Source organism: Pristiophorus japonicus, chromosome 2 (genome assembly GCF_044704955.1).
Source record: "Pristiophorus japonicus isolate sPriJap1 chromosome 2, sPriJap1.hap1, whole genome shotgun sequence".
Taxonomy (NCBI): domain Eukaryota; kingdom Metazoa; phylum Chordata; class Chondrichthyes; family Pristiophoridae; genus Pristiophorus; species Pristiophorus japonicus.
Genome location: NC_091978.1, coordinates 280,066,690 through 280,081,517, shown reverse-complemented (window position 1 = coordinate 280,081,517; position 14,828 = coordinate 280,066,690). Strand labels below are relative to the sequence as shown.

General features: G+C 44.9%; 1 protein-coding gene across 1 annotated transcript in view; it reads right to left on the bottom strand.

Moving 5' to 3' along the window:
* Positions 1 to 3,733: 3,733 nt before the first annotated feature.
* Positions 3,734 to 14,828, bottom strand: part of tmem154 (transmembrane protein 154) — an 84,740-nt gene continuing 73,645 nt past the window's right edge. The window contains exon 6 of the mRNA XM_070871437.1: positions 3,734 to 5,017. Within this exon, the coding sequence (XP_070727538.1) occupies positions 4,984 to 5,017 (34 nt within the window). The 3' untranslated portion in view covers positions 3,734 to 4,983. The remainder of the gene's footprint in view (positions 5,018 to 14,828) is intronic.

Sequence of the window (14,828 nt, the reverse complement as noted above, 5' to 3'; positions counted from 1 at the left end):
TCCCTCATTCCCTGGGCTCGAAATTGGTATGCCTTGCAATTAGTGACCTTGGGCCTCATTTCAAAAACTTGAGCGAAATGTTATGCCTCGTGCCTCAAGGGACAGCTCACTCATTTCAATAAGATAAATTTTAGGATTCCAGTCGCAACAGGAATGGCCCTCAGGTAAGCCCTGGGGGAAGGGTAGGAAAGGGTAACGGGATGGAGGCCGTCCCTCAAGAGTGCTGCAGAGCTGGGAGGAGCACTCCCACATTTCCTGACTCCATGTCACCACTTAAAAATACTCTGACCTCACGTTTACCTGCATTGAAATCCATCTGCCACTGTCACACTCTCTTAATCTTTCAATGTCTGTTTGTAATTTTATGCTCCTGTCTACACTACTTACAATAGCGACAGATCAATGTGTCATGGGAAAATGTGGATATATTGCTCACTAGCCTGGCTATTAGGATTTAAGTTCCTCTACTGACGTAGCTGAAAGGGCTGCTTAGAATGGGCTATTTGTGATCAGGGTTTTCTCCACGAAGGTTTGAGTGGTTTTGTGTGCTGGAGTTGGGTTTCTTAAGGAAAGGTAACTTTGATGGTATGAGGCGTGAATTGGCTAGATTAGACTGGCAAATGATACTTAAAGGATTGACTGTGGATAGGCAATGGCAAACATTTAAAGATCATATGGACGAACTTCAACAATTGTACATCCCTGTCTGGAGTAAAAATAAAACTGGGAAGGTCGCTCAACCGTGGCTAACAAGGGAAATTAAGGATAGTGTTAAATCCAAGGAAGAGGCATATAAATTAGCCAGAAAAAGTAGTCAGCCGGAGGACTGGGACAAATTTAGAATATAGCAGAGGAGGACAACGGGTTTAATTAAGAGGAGGGAAATAGAGTACGAGAGGAAGCTTGCCGGAAACACACAAAATGATTGCAAAAGCTTCCATAGATATGTGAAGTGAAAAAGATTAGTGAAGACAATGTGGTCCCTTGCAGTCAGATTTGGGTGAATTTATAATGGGGAACAAAGAAATGGCAGACCAATTGAACAAGTACTTTGGTTCGGTCTTCACAAAAGAAGACACAAATAACCTTCCCGATGTACTAGGGGTCTGAAGGTCTAGTGAGAAGGAGGAACTGAAGGATATCCTTATTAGGCAGGAAATTGATGGGATTGAAAGCCGATAAGTCCCCAGGGCCTGATAGTCTACATCCAAGAGTACTTAAGGAAGTGGCCCTAGAAATAGTAGATGCATTGGTGATCATTTTCCAACAGTCTATCGACTCTGGATCAGTTCCTATGGACTGGAGGGTAGCTAATGTAACACTACTTTTTAAAAAAAGGAGGGAGAGAGAAAATGGGTAATTATAGACCAATTAGCCTGACATCAGTAGTGGGGAAGATGTTGGAATCAATCATTAAGGGTGAAATAGCAGCACATTTGGAAAGCAGTGATAAGATTGGTCCAAGTCAGCATGGATTTATGAAGGGTAAATCATGCTTGACAAATCTTCTAGAATGTTTTGAGGATGTAACTAGTAGAGTGGACAGGGGAGAACCAGTGGATGTGGTGTATTTGGACTTTCAAAAGGCTTTTGACAAGGTCCCACACGAGATTGGTGTGCAAAATCAAAGCAAATGGTATTGGGGGTAATGTACTGACATGGATAAGAACTGGTTGGCAGACAGGAAGCAGAGAGTCAGGATTAACAGGTCCTTTTCAGAATGGCAGGCAGTGATCTGGATGATGGAATTGAGTGTAATATTTCCAAGTTTGCAGATGACACTAAACTGGGTGGTGGTGTGAGCTGTGAGGAGGACGCTAAGAAGCTGCAGGGTGCTTTGGACAGGTTAGGCGAGTGGGCAAATACGTGGCAGATGCAGTATAATGTGGATAAATGTGAGGTTATCCACTTTGGGGGCAAAAACACGAAGGCAGAATATTATCTGAATGGCGGCAGATTAGGAAAAGGGGAGATGCAGCGAGATCTGGGTGTCATGATTCATCAGTCACTGAAGGTTGGCATGCAGGTACAACAGGCGGTGAAGAAGGCAAATGGTATGTTGGCCTTCATAGCAAGGGGATTTGAGTATAAGAGCAGGGAAGTCTTACTGCAGTTGTACAGGGCCTTGGTGAGGCCCCACCTGGAATATTGTGTTCAGTTTTGGTCCCCGAATCTGAGGAAGGACGTTCTTGCTATTGAGGGAGTGCAGTGGAGGTTCACCAGACTGATTCCTGGGATGGCAGAATTGACATATGAGGAGAGACTGGATCGACTGGGCCTGTATTCACTGGAGTTTAGAAGGATGAGAGGGGATCTCATAGAAACATATAAAATTCTGACGGGACTGGACAGGTTAGATGCAGGAAGAATGTTCCCGATGTTGGGGAAGTCCAGAAACAGGGGACATAGTCTAAGGATAAGGGGTAAGCCATTTAGGACTGAGATGAGGAGGAACTTCTTCACTCAGAGTTGTTAACCTATGGAATTCCCTACCGCAGAGAGTTGTTGATGCCAGTTCGTTGGATATATTCAAGAGGGAGTTAGATATGGCCCTTGTGGCTAAAGGGATCAAGGGGAATGGAGAGAAAGCAGGAACGGGGTACTGCAGGAATGATCAGTCATGATCTTATTGAATGGTGGTGCAGGCTCGCAGAGCCGGATGGCCTACTCCTGCACCTATTTTCTATGTTTCTATGTTAAGAATGTAACATAAGCAAACATATGGTAAGAAAAGCCTATTTGTTTCAATGAGTCCATTCCTTGCACAAATTATGTAAAAAAATCTATGAATGTTTACCTAACCATAGATCTTGCATTATTCATCCTCGACCAGTTGCCTTTTTATATTTATTCACAGGATGTGGCGTCGTTGGCAAGGCCAGCATTTATTTCCCATCCTTAATTGCCCTTGAGAAGGTGGTGATGAGCCACCGCCTTGAACCACTGCAATCTGTGAAGGTACTCCCACTGTGCTTTAGGGAGTTCCAGGATTTTGACTCAGTGACGATGAAGGAAAGGCAACATATTTCCAAGTCCGAATGGGTGTGACTTGGAGGTGATGGTGTTCCCATGCACCTTCTACCCTTGTCCTTCTAGGTGGTAGAGGTCATGGGTTTGGGAGATGCTGTTGAAGAAGCCTTGGCAAGTTGCTGCAGTGCATCTTCTGGATGGTGCACAGTGCAGCCATGGTGCACTGGTGATGAAGGGAGAGAATATTTAAGGTGGTGGATGTGTGCCAATCAAGTGGGCTGCTTTGTCCTGGATGGTATCGAGCTTCTTGAGTGTTGTTGGAGCTGTAATCATCCAGGCAAGTGGAGAGTATTTCATCACACTCCTGACTTGTGCCTTGTAGATGGTGGAAAGGCTTTGTGGAGTCAGGAGGTGAGACACTGGCCACAGAATACCCAGCCTCTGACCTGCTCTTGGAGCCACAGTATTTATATGGCTGGTCCAGTTAAGTTTCTGGTCAATGGTGACCCCCCCCCCCCCCCCCCCAGGATGTTGATGGTGGGGGATTCAATACAGGTTGAACCTCAGTTATCCAGAACTCCCTCGTCTGGAACCATTCCCAGCCACCAGGTGGTGCATGCGCAGAACGCTGACATGAACATATTGAAGTCCTTCTTCGCTACTGACTTGCACAATCGCTGGCCTGACCCCGCAATCCACCGCCACCACCCCCCCCACATTATCTCTCTGCCGCACTCCCAGCCCTAAGCCAGCCAGCCCCAATATCCCCTTGCTCAGTACCTGTACCATACAATTTAACGTGACCACCCCTCATCTGGAAAAATCCCTTATCCAGAACAGGCCAGGTCTCGAGGGCTCCGAATAAGGGAGGTTCAACCTGTAATGGTAATGCAGTTGAATGTCAAGGGCAGGTGGTTAGACTCTATCTTGTTGGAGATAGTCATTGCCTGGTATTAGTATGGTATGAATGTTACTTGCCACTTATAAGCCCAAGCTTGAATACTGTCCAGGTCTTGCTGCATGTGGGCATGGACTGCTTCATTATCTGAGGAGTTGCAAATGGAACTGAATACTGTGCAATCATCGGTGAATATCCCCACTTCTGACATGATGGAGGGAAAGTTATTGATGAAGCAGCTGAAGATGGCTGGGCCTAGGACACTGCCCTGAGGAATTCCTGCAGTGATATCTTGGGCTGAGATGATTGGCCTCCAACTAGGTATGACAATGCCATTAGCATGACGGTCACCAGTTCAGTGATCTTTTGTTAAATGACGTGTGTCTGGATGCAGATGTAGCTGGGTGTGTGAAGGGGTGGGGTATGTGTTTAGGGCTGGGACTCCGGTAGAGTACCTCTTTGGCTCATGTGATAAACAGTGAGCAAAAACACCTTGGAAATATTATCTACTTCCAGATTTTCTCACTGCTTCTAACTTTATTGGCCCAATAGCACTTCATTAACAAATGCAAAGGATTGGCTGAAATGCTGCATGTTTCACTTCTTGTTTAAGGTCATTCTTTATCTTGATGAACAAGTTACATCCTCAAGTTTTACTCAGGTTCTGTTTTAAGTTAAAGACATTTCTGCAGGAATCAGTAGCTATCAACCGATCTAGCTTTACATAACAGTTATATTTAAAATAAAAACAGAAAATTCTAGAAATAAACAAGTCTGACAGAAATTTTAAAAAAGACGGTTAACGTTTCCAGTGGAGTTCCTTCATCAATCTATACTTTCAGATGTTGCAGACTCGCTGCATATTTCCATCAGTTTTTATTATTTTAATTCAGATTTTCAACTGTTGCAGTTTTTCCTTTCTACCTCTGCAGTTATATTTCTCATCCTTTCATAAAAAATATTGGTCAATTTACTAAAAACAAACAATTAATGTTTAAGACATTTTTTGAAGCTCAATCCATTAGTCAACGTTACGAAAAAGAGGAAGAGACAGAACTATCACCAATATGCTGCTGTGCAAATGAACTGCTGTGTTTGATGAGAATCATTCTTTGTCAATTAACTTGAAGAAATGTTTCATCAGGGTCACTGTAAAAGAATTTGAAAAACAGTTATCGGTCACAAAGGAGCTTGCTGAGATCATAACGAAATAACGTATTCCTTCATCCCCTCATCATCATTCACAAAGAGCTCTGCCTTAGCCGAATAAATGCAGTATTGATAGAAAACTCAATGTTGGCTAATAGTAGCAAACAGGAGTTGAATCAATACCTGTTCAACATTGGAAAAGACAAGATTCTACAAAATCTCACTTCAATGAAAATTGCCTTTGTTGGTTTTCCAAAAGTCCACAACAAAATAAATGACCTTGACTTTATTTTTCCATTGTTGTGATGAAGATCTGCTGATGGACGACAAGGTAAAGACACAGCTCTTGTACAACTAGGACACAGAGACCAGAAGGTACAGGTTTAATTCCTAGTTTGTGCTGAGTTAGCTGACCTCAGCCAGGTCAGCAATTGGGGCCTATACAGTTTGCCATAGAACCCCTGTGTGAGAGAAAAGGGAAAAACCAGCACAGGTTCCTGCTTCTAGTCACTATCCAGTTACGTCTACTAGAAATTCTGTGTGCAGGAACATTGGGTTCGAATGGAATTGGGATTGGCTATGATGCCTTCCAGGGAACGAACTGCCTGCTAACACTCTCTGACTGAGCTCACTCATGAAGAATGTCATTTGGGTGATGGCTGAGGTACTGACGACTCCTGACACTTATGCCATACCCCAGAAACAGTTAGCAACTTCAGGAGAGAAAGGAGAAAAGAAAAATAACTGGGGGAAACAACCTGTGAAACTTGCTCATCACTACCTTTGCAACAATGGAGGTAGTTTTTGATATTTTAACTAGAACAGTGATTTCTCTATCTGAGAACATTAAACTGGCCAAGTAAAAATAGATTAAAATACAAATGTTTAAAACTGTGCTTATACCAGCACATCCTCTGAATGTGCAGAGCCTAGCATTTGCACAGTTTTGACATCCCCTTCCCAAGAGACACATTCATAATTTTAACATTTTTAGATAAAATCACAATCAAAATTGCAGATACGGACGATGCTGTAAAATTCTACAGAAAGGTACTGATCAGATTAAAAACACAATGGTGCTGGAATTCCGATGTCCCAGGTCCGGACGAAGTTTCTACGAAACTCTTTTTGGAGTCCACCTGCAAAACATAAAACATTAAACGGTGCCACCCGACCTGGGTGACACTCCAGACATTTACAAGGCCCTTTTTTTTCCCCCCCTTTTTTTGTTTTTTTTTTGTGTTTTTTCTTTTTCTTTTTTTTTTTTTGGGCACTAAAATCACAATTTTTCCCCAGTGCCCCCTATAAAAGGGAAGGGGACACTAAAAGCACCGGCAATTAAAACAAATTAACTTTAAAACGTAAAATCAAATTAAAATTTGGTACCCGGGAAGGCGTCGGAAAAGCCGGTTTTCAATGCGCATGTGCTGAAAACCGGCTTTTCCGATCTGTCAAGTTTCGAGCTTGACACATCATCCGCAGATCGGGAGTGAGGACACTTGCAGGGCAAGATTTCCGATATTTACAGATATCTTGCCCAACAAATGTCCTCAAAAATCTTGCACCTGAAAAAGCAGATGTATAGCCTTTTACAGGCGCAAGTGTTTAAAAATAGACAAAAACATTTTAAAATAAAGTTATCAAAACACATATTTTATTCTTAACAACCCTCCCCACTACAGTAAGTTTATTTTTAATCATAATTAAAAAAAACTTTTTTAAAAATCGGGAAAATATTTTATTTTTATAAGACATAATTTTAACTTCAATGTGTGGTCTGTTTTTTATTTTTTATTTTGTGCGATTGCTTTTGTTCCCATTAAGAATTTGTAGATACGCGAGTCTCAGTGCTATTAATGAGAACCTGTGAAATACTTGCCTGATTGGCTGAGCAGTCACACATGACTGCATCTTTTGCGTCGGGACCCTCTGCACGGGTGCGCGTTTCTCAACGCGGGAGGAGAAGGCCTCCCCATCGGAAATAAGTGCGCCTCCTAGACCACCAGGTAAATTCGTAAAAAATATCCAGCGAGGAGGCAATTGCCCGCGGGAAGACCCTCAGAGGAATTTCTGGGCCATTAAGATGGAAGTTTTTTTTCCATGTGTGAAGGTTAAGCTATTCTATACCCCAGTCACACACCAAACACCATAAAACCATGCCACAGCAATACAAAGTGTAATTCTACTGACCTACGTGAGGTCTGCCACTGGCTGTGAGAACCTTCTGAAAGAAGCTCGAGATGTGTATTAGCTACAGTATAATTCTTGTCACTGACAATGTTGGAAGACCTTCCCACAAGGCATCACATCGTGCACCTTGACAGCATTTCAATGCAATGTGCATGCAAGCACATATCCCCATGTTTCCCAATTTGGTTCCATCTTTTCCCCTTTCTAATGGCAGTTACTAATATGGTTACCTCATTTTCTCTTTTGCTGCTATGCGAGATCTATACTAAAAAGAAAATCCCTCCCTCTTTAAGTCCTTCCACACATTGCACTGCCAACAGCAAAGTCGGTGAGTTGTCAACAAAGTTCTGAAGCTGGTCATACTGCTTTCCTGCAACATGCAGTGAAATAAAACCCAATGCCAAAAGTGTAATTTCCTCTGTAAATTCAAAGAAAAATTATCTTAATAAACTTATTATAAATCAGTAACTGTTTAGTAAAATAATTTTTTTCTTGAACTTAACACAAAGGTTTACACACAGATTTGGATTATGGATATTTGCTGTTCACTAACAAGCAAGTAAATATATACCCTGAGCAAACACAGAATAAGGCTGCCCCAAGAAGGCAGAAAACTTGGGTTTTGGGAAAGATCCCATGATGGCCACTAGGTATTGGCGGGGCATGATAGTGTAGTGGTTATTGTTACTGGACTAGTAATCCAGAGAATGAGAGTTCAAATCTCCCCATGGCAGTTTGAGAATCTTAATTCACTTTTTTAAAAATCTGGAAATAAAAAATTGGTACTACTAAAACAAAAAGTGACCATGAAGGTTTTGAATTGCCCTAAACCTCAACTGGTTCACCAAGGAAACCTGTTGTCCTTACTCGACCTGGCCTACATGTGATTTCAGTTGCACAGCAACATGGTTGACTTTTAACTGCTCTCTGAAGTACCCGAAAAAGTCATTCAGTTGTACCAAACTACTAACTAGTAGTTTAAGAAGGCCTACCGCCATCTTATCAGGGCAACTAGGGATGGGTCAATAAATGCCACCCTTGACAGTGGTACCCATATCCTGGGAATGAGAAAAAGAACTCCACCTCTGTCTACTTAGAGATTTAATGACTTTGAAACTCCTTGCTTCCTATATTCCCTTCTCCACTGCTGAAGGTGTTTTCTCATGCTGGTTGTGGCTTGGTTCTACAGGCACTGGATGGCCTCACACAAGTGGCCACCATGGGGACTAATATGTCTCTACTTATCTGTAGAATAACTCCATGAGGTCTGGTCTAGTGCTATGCTTGAACTGCTGTGACTTTAGTCTCTTTATTGTCTGCAGAGTGCCTTCACCGTGTGGTGACCAGCCTTTTATATCGCTCCTGCCTGGCCTCCCACAGTTGCACCCTCTACTGGTAGCAGCATAGTATATACACAGAGTATACATATATGACAACAATCCCCCCCCCAAAGTCTTTGTTGCGAGTTAGTTACAAATTGAGGCGATCCGGAACTCTGTGCTCCCTGGTTGATCTTCTGAGTGTCTGACATGGGTGAGTTGGTCGGGCCACTGCTGTCTTGCAGCGCTGTTAGTCTGACTGGACTGTTGGAGATGGTGGGATCATCTTCATGATTGGCAGCTAGGTCTGTTGCTGATTGGGTGTGTGTTGGTGGATCGCTGAAGGTAAGGTCCTCACCCAGTAGTTCCTGGTTACCTGTAAACCTCAATTTGATCTAGTCCAAATGCTTTCTGCACATTTGTTCGTTCAGCAGTTTGACAACAAACACTCTATTCCCCTCCTTGGCGAAAGCAGTGCCAGCAATCCATTTGGGGCCATGACCGTGATTCAGCACAAACACCGGGTCGTTTACAGTGATGTCACGTGATACAGCCACGCGATCATGGTACGTGTTTTGCCGATAACGCCTGGTTTCCACCTCATCACTGAGGTCAGGATGGACTAAGGAGAGCCTGGTTTTGAGTGCACGTTTCATTAGTAACTCCGCAGGGGGGAACCCCAGTAAGCGTGTGGGGTCGTGTCCTGTAATTGATCAGCAACCAGGATAGGCGGGTTTCAAGCTCTGCTTTATGGTTTGGACTGCCCGCTTCACTTGGCCATTGGATGCAGGCTTGAACGGGGCATTGCTCAATTGTGAGCTAGGGTTACACTGACGCACGCAAGACTCCAAATCCAAGTCAATGCCGGGCCACCAGATGTGACTATGCCTGGGTGGGCACTGTGTAGGTTGTGTATGAAGGTTGCCCTGCCTTTTTTTGGCAGGACGATGCGGTTGCCCCATAAGAGGCAATCCGATTGGATGGACATTTCGTCTTTAGGACGGCAAAACGGCTTTATCTCGTCTTGCATTTCTCTTGGGATCGCTGACCAGCCCCCATTGAGGATGCAACTTTTTACAAGAGATAACACAGGGTCCTGGTTGGTCCAGGTCCTGATTTAGCAGGGCTTTACGGGTGACCCTTCGCTTTCGAAGACGTCCATGACCAGGCACAGGTCTGCGGGCTGCGCCATTTCCACCCCGGTGGTGGGCAACGGTAGCCGGCTGAGGGCATCAGCGCAGTTCAAAGTGCCTGGCCTGTGGCGGATCATATAATCGTAGGCCGACAGTGTTCGTGCCCATCTTTGGATTCGCGACAAAGCATTGGTGTTTATGCCTTTGCATTCCGAAAACAATGAGATTAGGGGCTTGTGGTCGGTTTCTAACTCGAACCTGAGTCCGAACAAGTACTAGTGCATTTTTTTTTTTTACTCCATATACACAGGCCAAAGCCTCCTTCTCGACCATACGGTAGGCTCTTTCGGCTTTGGATAGGCTTCTAGACGCAGATGCAACTGGTTGGAGTTTGCCTGCTACATTTGCTTGCTGTAAAACACACCCGACACCGTACGATGACGCGTCACATGCTAAAACTAGACGTTTACCTGGGTCATATAATACAAGCAACTTGTTCGAGCCCAACAAGTTTCTGGCCTTTTTGAAGGCGGCCTCATGATTTTGACCCCAAACCTAGTCGTCTCCCTTGCGTAGCAACTTGTGCAACGGTTCGAGCAAGGTGCTCAACCCTGGAAGAAAGTTACCGAAATAGTTGAGGCGTCCCAGGAACGAGCGCAGCTCCATTACATTTTGTGGTCTGAGTGCATTCTTGATGGTCTCTGTCTTTGTCTTTGAGTCCGTGGGCCTGATGCCGTCTGACGCAATCTTCCTCCCCAGTAATTCTACCTCTGGCACCAGGAAGACACACTTGGATTGTTTCAGCTGGAGTCCGACTCTGTTTAGTCGACTTAAAACCTCTTGCAGGTTGTGCAGGTGTTCGGTGGTGTCACGACCAGTGATTAGGATATCATCCTGAAATACAACAGTGCGCGGAACCGATTTCAACAGATACTCCATGTTCCTTTGGAAGATGGCTGCAGCCGAGCGGATCCCGAACGGGCACCTGTGATACAAAACCAGTCCCTTGTGTGTGTTAATGCACGTTAATTTTTTCGACGACTCAGCCAGCTCCTGGGTCATGTAAGCGGAGGTTAGATCCAGCATGGTGAACGTCTTTCCCCCTGCTAATGTCGCAAAGATCATCGGCTTTGGGTAGCGGGTACTGGTCCTGTAATGAAACTCGGTTGATCGTTACCTTGTAGTCGCCACAGATTCTGACTGTGCCATCGCTCTTTAGTACTGGAACAATCGGGCTGGCCCACTCGTTGAATTCGACTGGTGATATGATTCCCTTGCGTTGAAGTCTGTCCAATTTGATCTCCACTTTCTCCCTCATCATGTAAGGGACCGCTCGAGCCTCGTGATGAACAGGCCGTGCCTCGGGGACCAAGTGGATCTGCACTTTGGCGCCTATGAAGTTGCCGATGCCTGGTTCAAATAAAGATGGGAACTTGCTCAGCACTTGAGCACAGGAAGCATCGTCCACTGAAGATAGTGCTCTGACGTATTCCCAGTACCATTGAATCTTCCCCATCCAGTTTCTGCTAAGCAGCATTGGCCCGTTGCCTGGTACAATCCACAGTGGCAATTCGTGTATCTTTCCATCATAGGATACTTTTACGTTCACACTGCTGATAACTGGTGTAAGTGCGCAGCTTTGTCTGAATCAGGCTCAGCTTGGGTCTTAGTTCTTTGTTGCCCCACAGCCTCTCAAATGCCTTCTGGCTCATAAGTGACTGACTCACCCTCCTGTCCAACTCCATGGAAGCTATTTATCTTGACTTTTATCATCATGGGGGGGGAGTTTTGTGGTGAAAGTGTGCACCCCGTGCACTACTTCCTCGGACTGAGCCGCCTCTCTAGCTTGTACTTTATGATCCTTGCTGGATTGGAAATCGCCTGCCGACTCCTCTGCCACGTTTTGAGTCGCAGTTTTTCTGCATATTTGCTGTGGGTGGCTCTTTTGGCCGCAGCCTTTGCACACATAGTGCATGAATTGACACAGACGGGCTCGATGGTTACCCTCACAATGCCAGCATGTTAAACGATTCACATTTACACCCCTTGGTGGACTCTTAGTCAGACTAATTCTTTGATCAACAGTTATTTTCTTCGCAGTACTTGCCACTGAGTTTTGATTCTGGGAGAAGCTCAACGTTGAGGTCGTGAACACCTGGCTTAAGGTGACAGTCCACTTCACGTCCCGTCCCGTCGCGAAAACGTCCCGCAACACATTGTTGAGGAGTTTGTCAAATTCGCACGGTTCCGCAAGCCTGCGTAGGTCTGTGACACATTCCGCTAAATCCTGGCCCTCGATACGGCGGTGTGTGTAGAAGCAATACCTGGCCAGCGAAACCCGAGTAAAGGCTTCACCCTCTGTAAACTTTTCTAAACTACCAACGGCAGCCATCTCTGCGTGTAAGTCTATGGTCTGTACTCGTTGCCAGTTAATATGTCTCAACTTATCTGTAGAATAACTCCACGAGGCCTGGTGCTGTGCTTGAACTACTGTGACCTTAGTCTCTTTATTGTCTGCAGAATGCCTTCACCGCGTGGTGACCAGCCTTTTATATCGCTCCTGCCTGGGCCTCCCACAGTTGCACCCTCTAGTGGTCCCAGCATAGTATATACACAGAGTATACATATATGACGGACTGTCCTAAGACTTTAAAGTTTGGTGCCTTCTTACCTATTGCATCTGGTATTTGAGTTGGGGTCCAATGTAAGGCTTATGTGTGATAACAAAAAGCTTGGTGTGCTGAAGGCTTGAGCTAATTTGTGATCTGTAGGACTAGACATACAGCATGTTTTGCCAAGGGAACTACAATCACTTCAAAAGTAATTCTGTGTGAAGCACATTGAGCTGTTTCGACAACGTGATAAGCAACATATATGTGATGTTTGTTCATCTTGTCCACAAGTTGTATTGCAAAATGAGACTCCTGAGTTGCATGAGTGTGGCAATGAAGATCAGGCAATTACTGAGCAGTGCTTCTAAGGAGAGATCCATTATTTACCACTGGCATTGCATTAAATTGCTGCCAAATCTACCAATTTGTTGGCAGCTTCCTTTATTTTATGAATGAGCAATCATTTTACTGAGTTTGGGGATAATTTGGAGTGATAAACAAAAACACAATGTAATTACACATATGAATGATTACTTGTCCACCTACAGCTGCAGTGTCTGGGAATTACAGAAATTGAAAGGATTCTTCCCTGAGATTTCAGGAACAATTGTCTCAGAGAATAAACAGGCCATCATATTGCTGACAGAAAATTCCAACTGTTCTCTCACCATGTTAAAGATCATTGTGTGACACTTGCAAATCATTCACACCAAGGCAAAAATGTAGTTGGATGACTTCTCCCACTCAGCGGATCACCAGTCCACAGTCTATGGGGAAGGAAATAAAAACCCTATCCAACAGGTAATACTGTCTCCTGTTCCATTTCCAAGAAGCTGGTGACGACACATTTTAAAATAGCCATTGAGATTCTCCAAGAAAATCCACAATCCTACAATCATTTTTTGACTATAGGATTACGTACTATCTCTGAAAGTCTCAGGAGCATTTTTTAAAAAGCACTGTATTTAACTTCCCACTGGAAAGAGAAGCAGTGAGTAATGGCAACAGGCTGACTAATGGATGAACAGATGGCATGTTATCCTCATCATCTTGAAGGCCAAATGAATACTTCGGCAAGAAGATTGACCATCGTGTTGCCCACCCACCACTACTCTATTCGTCATCTCAATTTTTATGAATTCTTACAGCGTCTGGTGCAGCAGTGTTTAGTGTATTTGTCATTACTGCTACTCATTGGTGTGAGTCTTTTACTTCCTAATCAGGCACTCCTTCTAAAGTGTTACCCCAATGAGAGGAGGAAATGAGGTGAATGGGTCCTGAGTATTAGTGTCTGCCTCTAGAGCTGGAGGTGATCCACTTTCTCCTTGTGCTGGGTCAGTGGACATCCCTGCAACTACAGGCATCATAGGTATTAATGCAGTGGCTGCCTGAGCTTGAATCATGTGCAACTTATCTATAGTAATTTCAGTGAAACAGATTTGGCTTCACCCTGAAAAATAACAGTATCATCCTTAGCCACCTCCTGCCTTTTCCCTGTTGCTGGGTGTTATGTTCAGAATAAATCCATAGGACTGTATCCCAAGCTCAAACTGTTGTGAGCTTGGTCTCTTTATTCAGACTCCAGCTTGGGCAAGCAGCATGGTGAATCACCTTTTTATACCTGCTTGCCCCAGGGTGCACAGGTGACCCTTGGGCCTCCCACAGGTGTGCCCCCCAGTGGCAAGTCTTACATTTTGGTCAGGTTTACATGCATACATAACATCACTATCCTCCAGTCTTATGTGCAAGTTATTTGTAAGTTGTGGCGATCTGATGCCCCACATCCCCGGGTCGATCGCCTGGGTTGAAGTCCTGACATGGTGGGTTCATCCTCGTGGTCGATGGCGAGGTTGATCATGTTTAGTGAGTTGCTGGGGGCCAGGTCCTTTCACGGTGGTTCTTGGTTATCTGTAGTTCGCCGTTTGGTCTTGTCCAAATGCTTTACTCATTATCCCGGTACATGGTTTCACAATCAAACGCTCTGTTTTCATCACATGCACTCCATTCCCCCCATTGGCTAATGCAGTGCTAGCGGCCCAACTGGGGCCCTGAACATGGTCTACATCACTTATTCTGCTGACGCGTAGAGGGCCCGTGGAATTATGGTACATTCTCTGCTGATGGCATATGGAAGGCTCAGTTCTGAGTGATTCTATCTGGTGATCGTGTAGCATCCAGGGTAGCCGGGTCTGTAGGGAGTCTACCGTGACACCCGTGGTGCTAGGTTTAGTGATTTGGGCTGCCTGCTCCGGGCTATTGTCGCTGACCCTGAGGTCTAGCAAGCCCAGGATGGCCGCAATGGCCTTGAGACTTTCAGTAGTGGCGGGAGGCATAGTGGTCCCCGTGGTCCCTGAGCTATAGTATGGGGGCCCCGGACCACTGTCTGTGTGTAGCCACCCTGCCTTACTTTGCAACGTGGGGATGAGTCTTTCGTCTCTGCGACGGATAGGTTGCCACATCCCGTCTAGCAGTTCACCTTTGGCAGGCATTAACGTGGGATCCTGGCTGGTCCAGGTCCTAAGCTGGGGGGCTGTTACGATTGACCCCTCACTTTCAA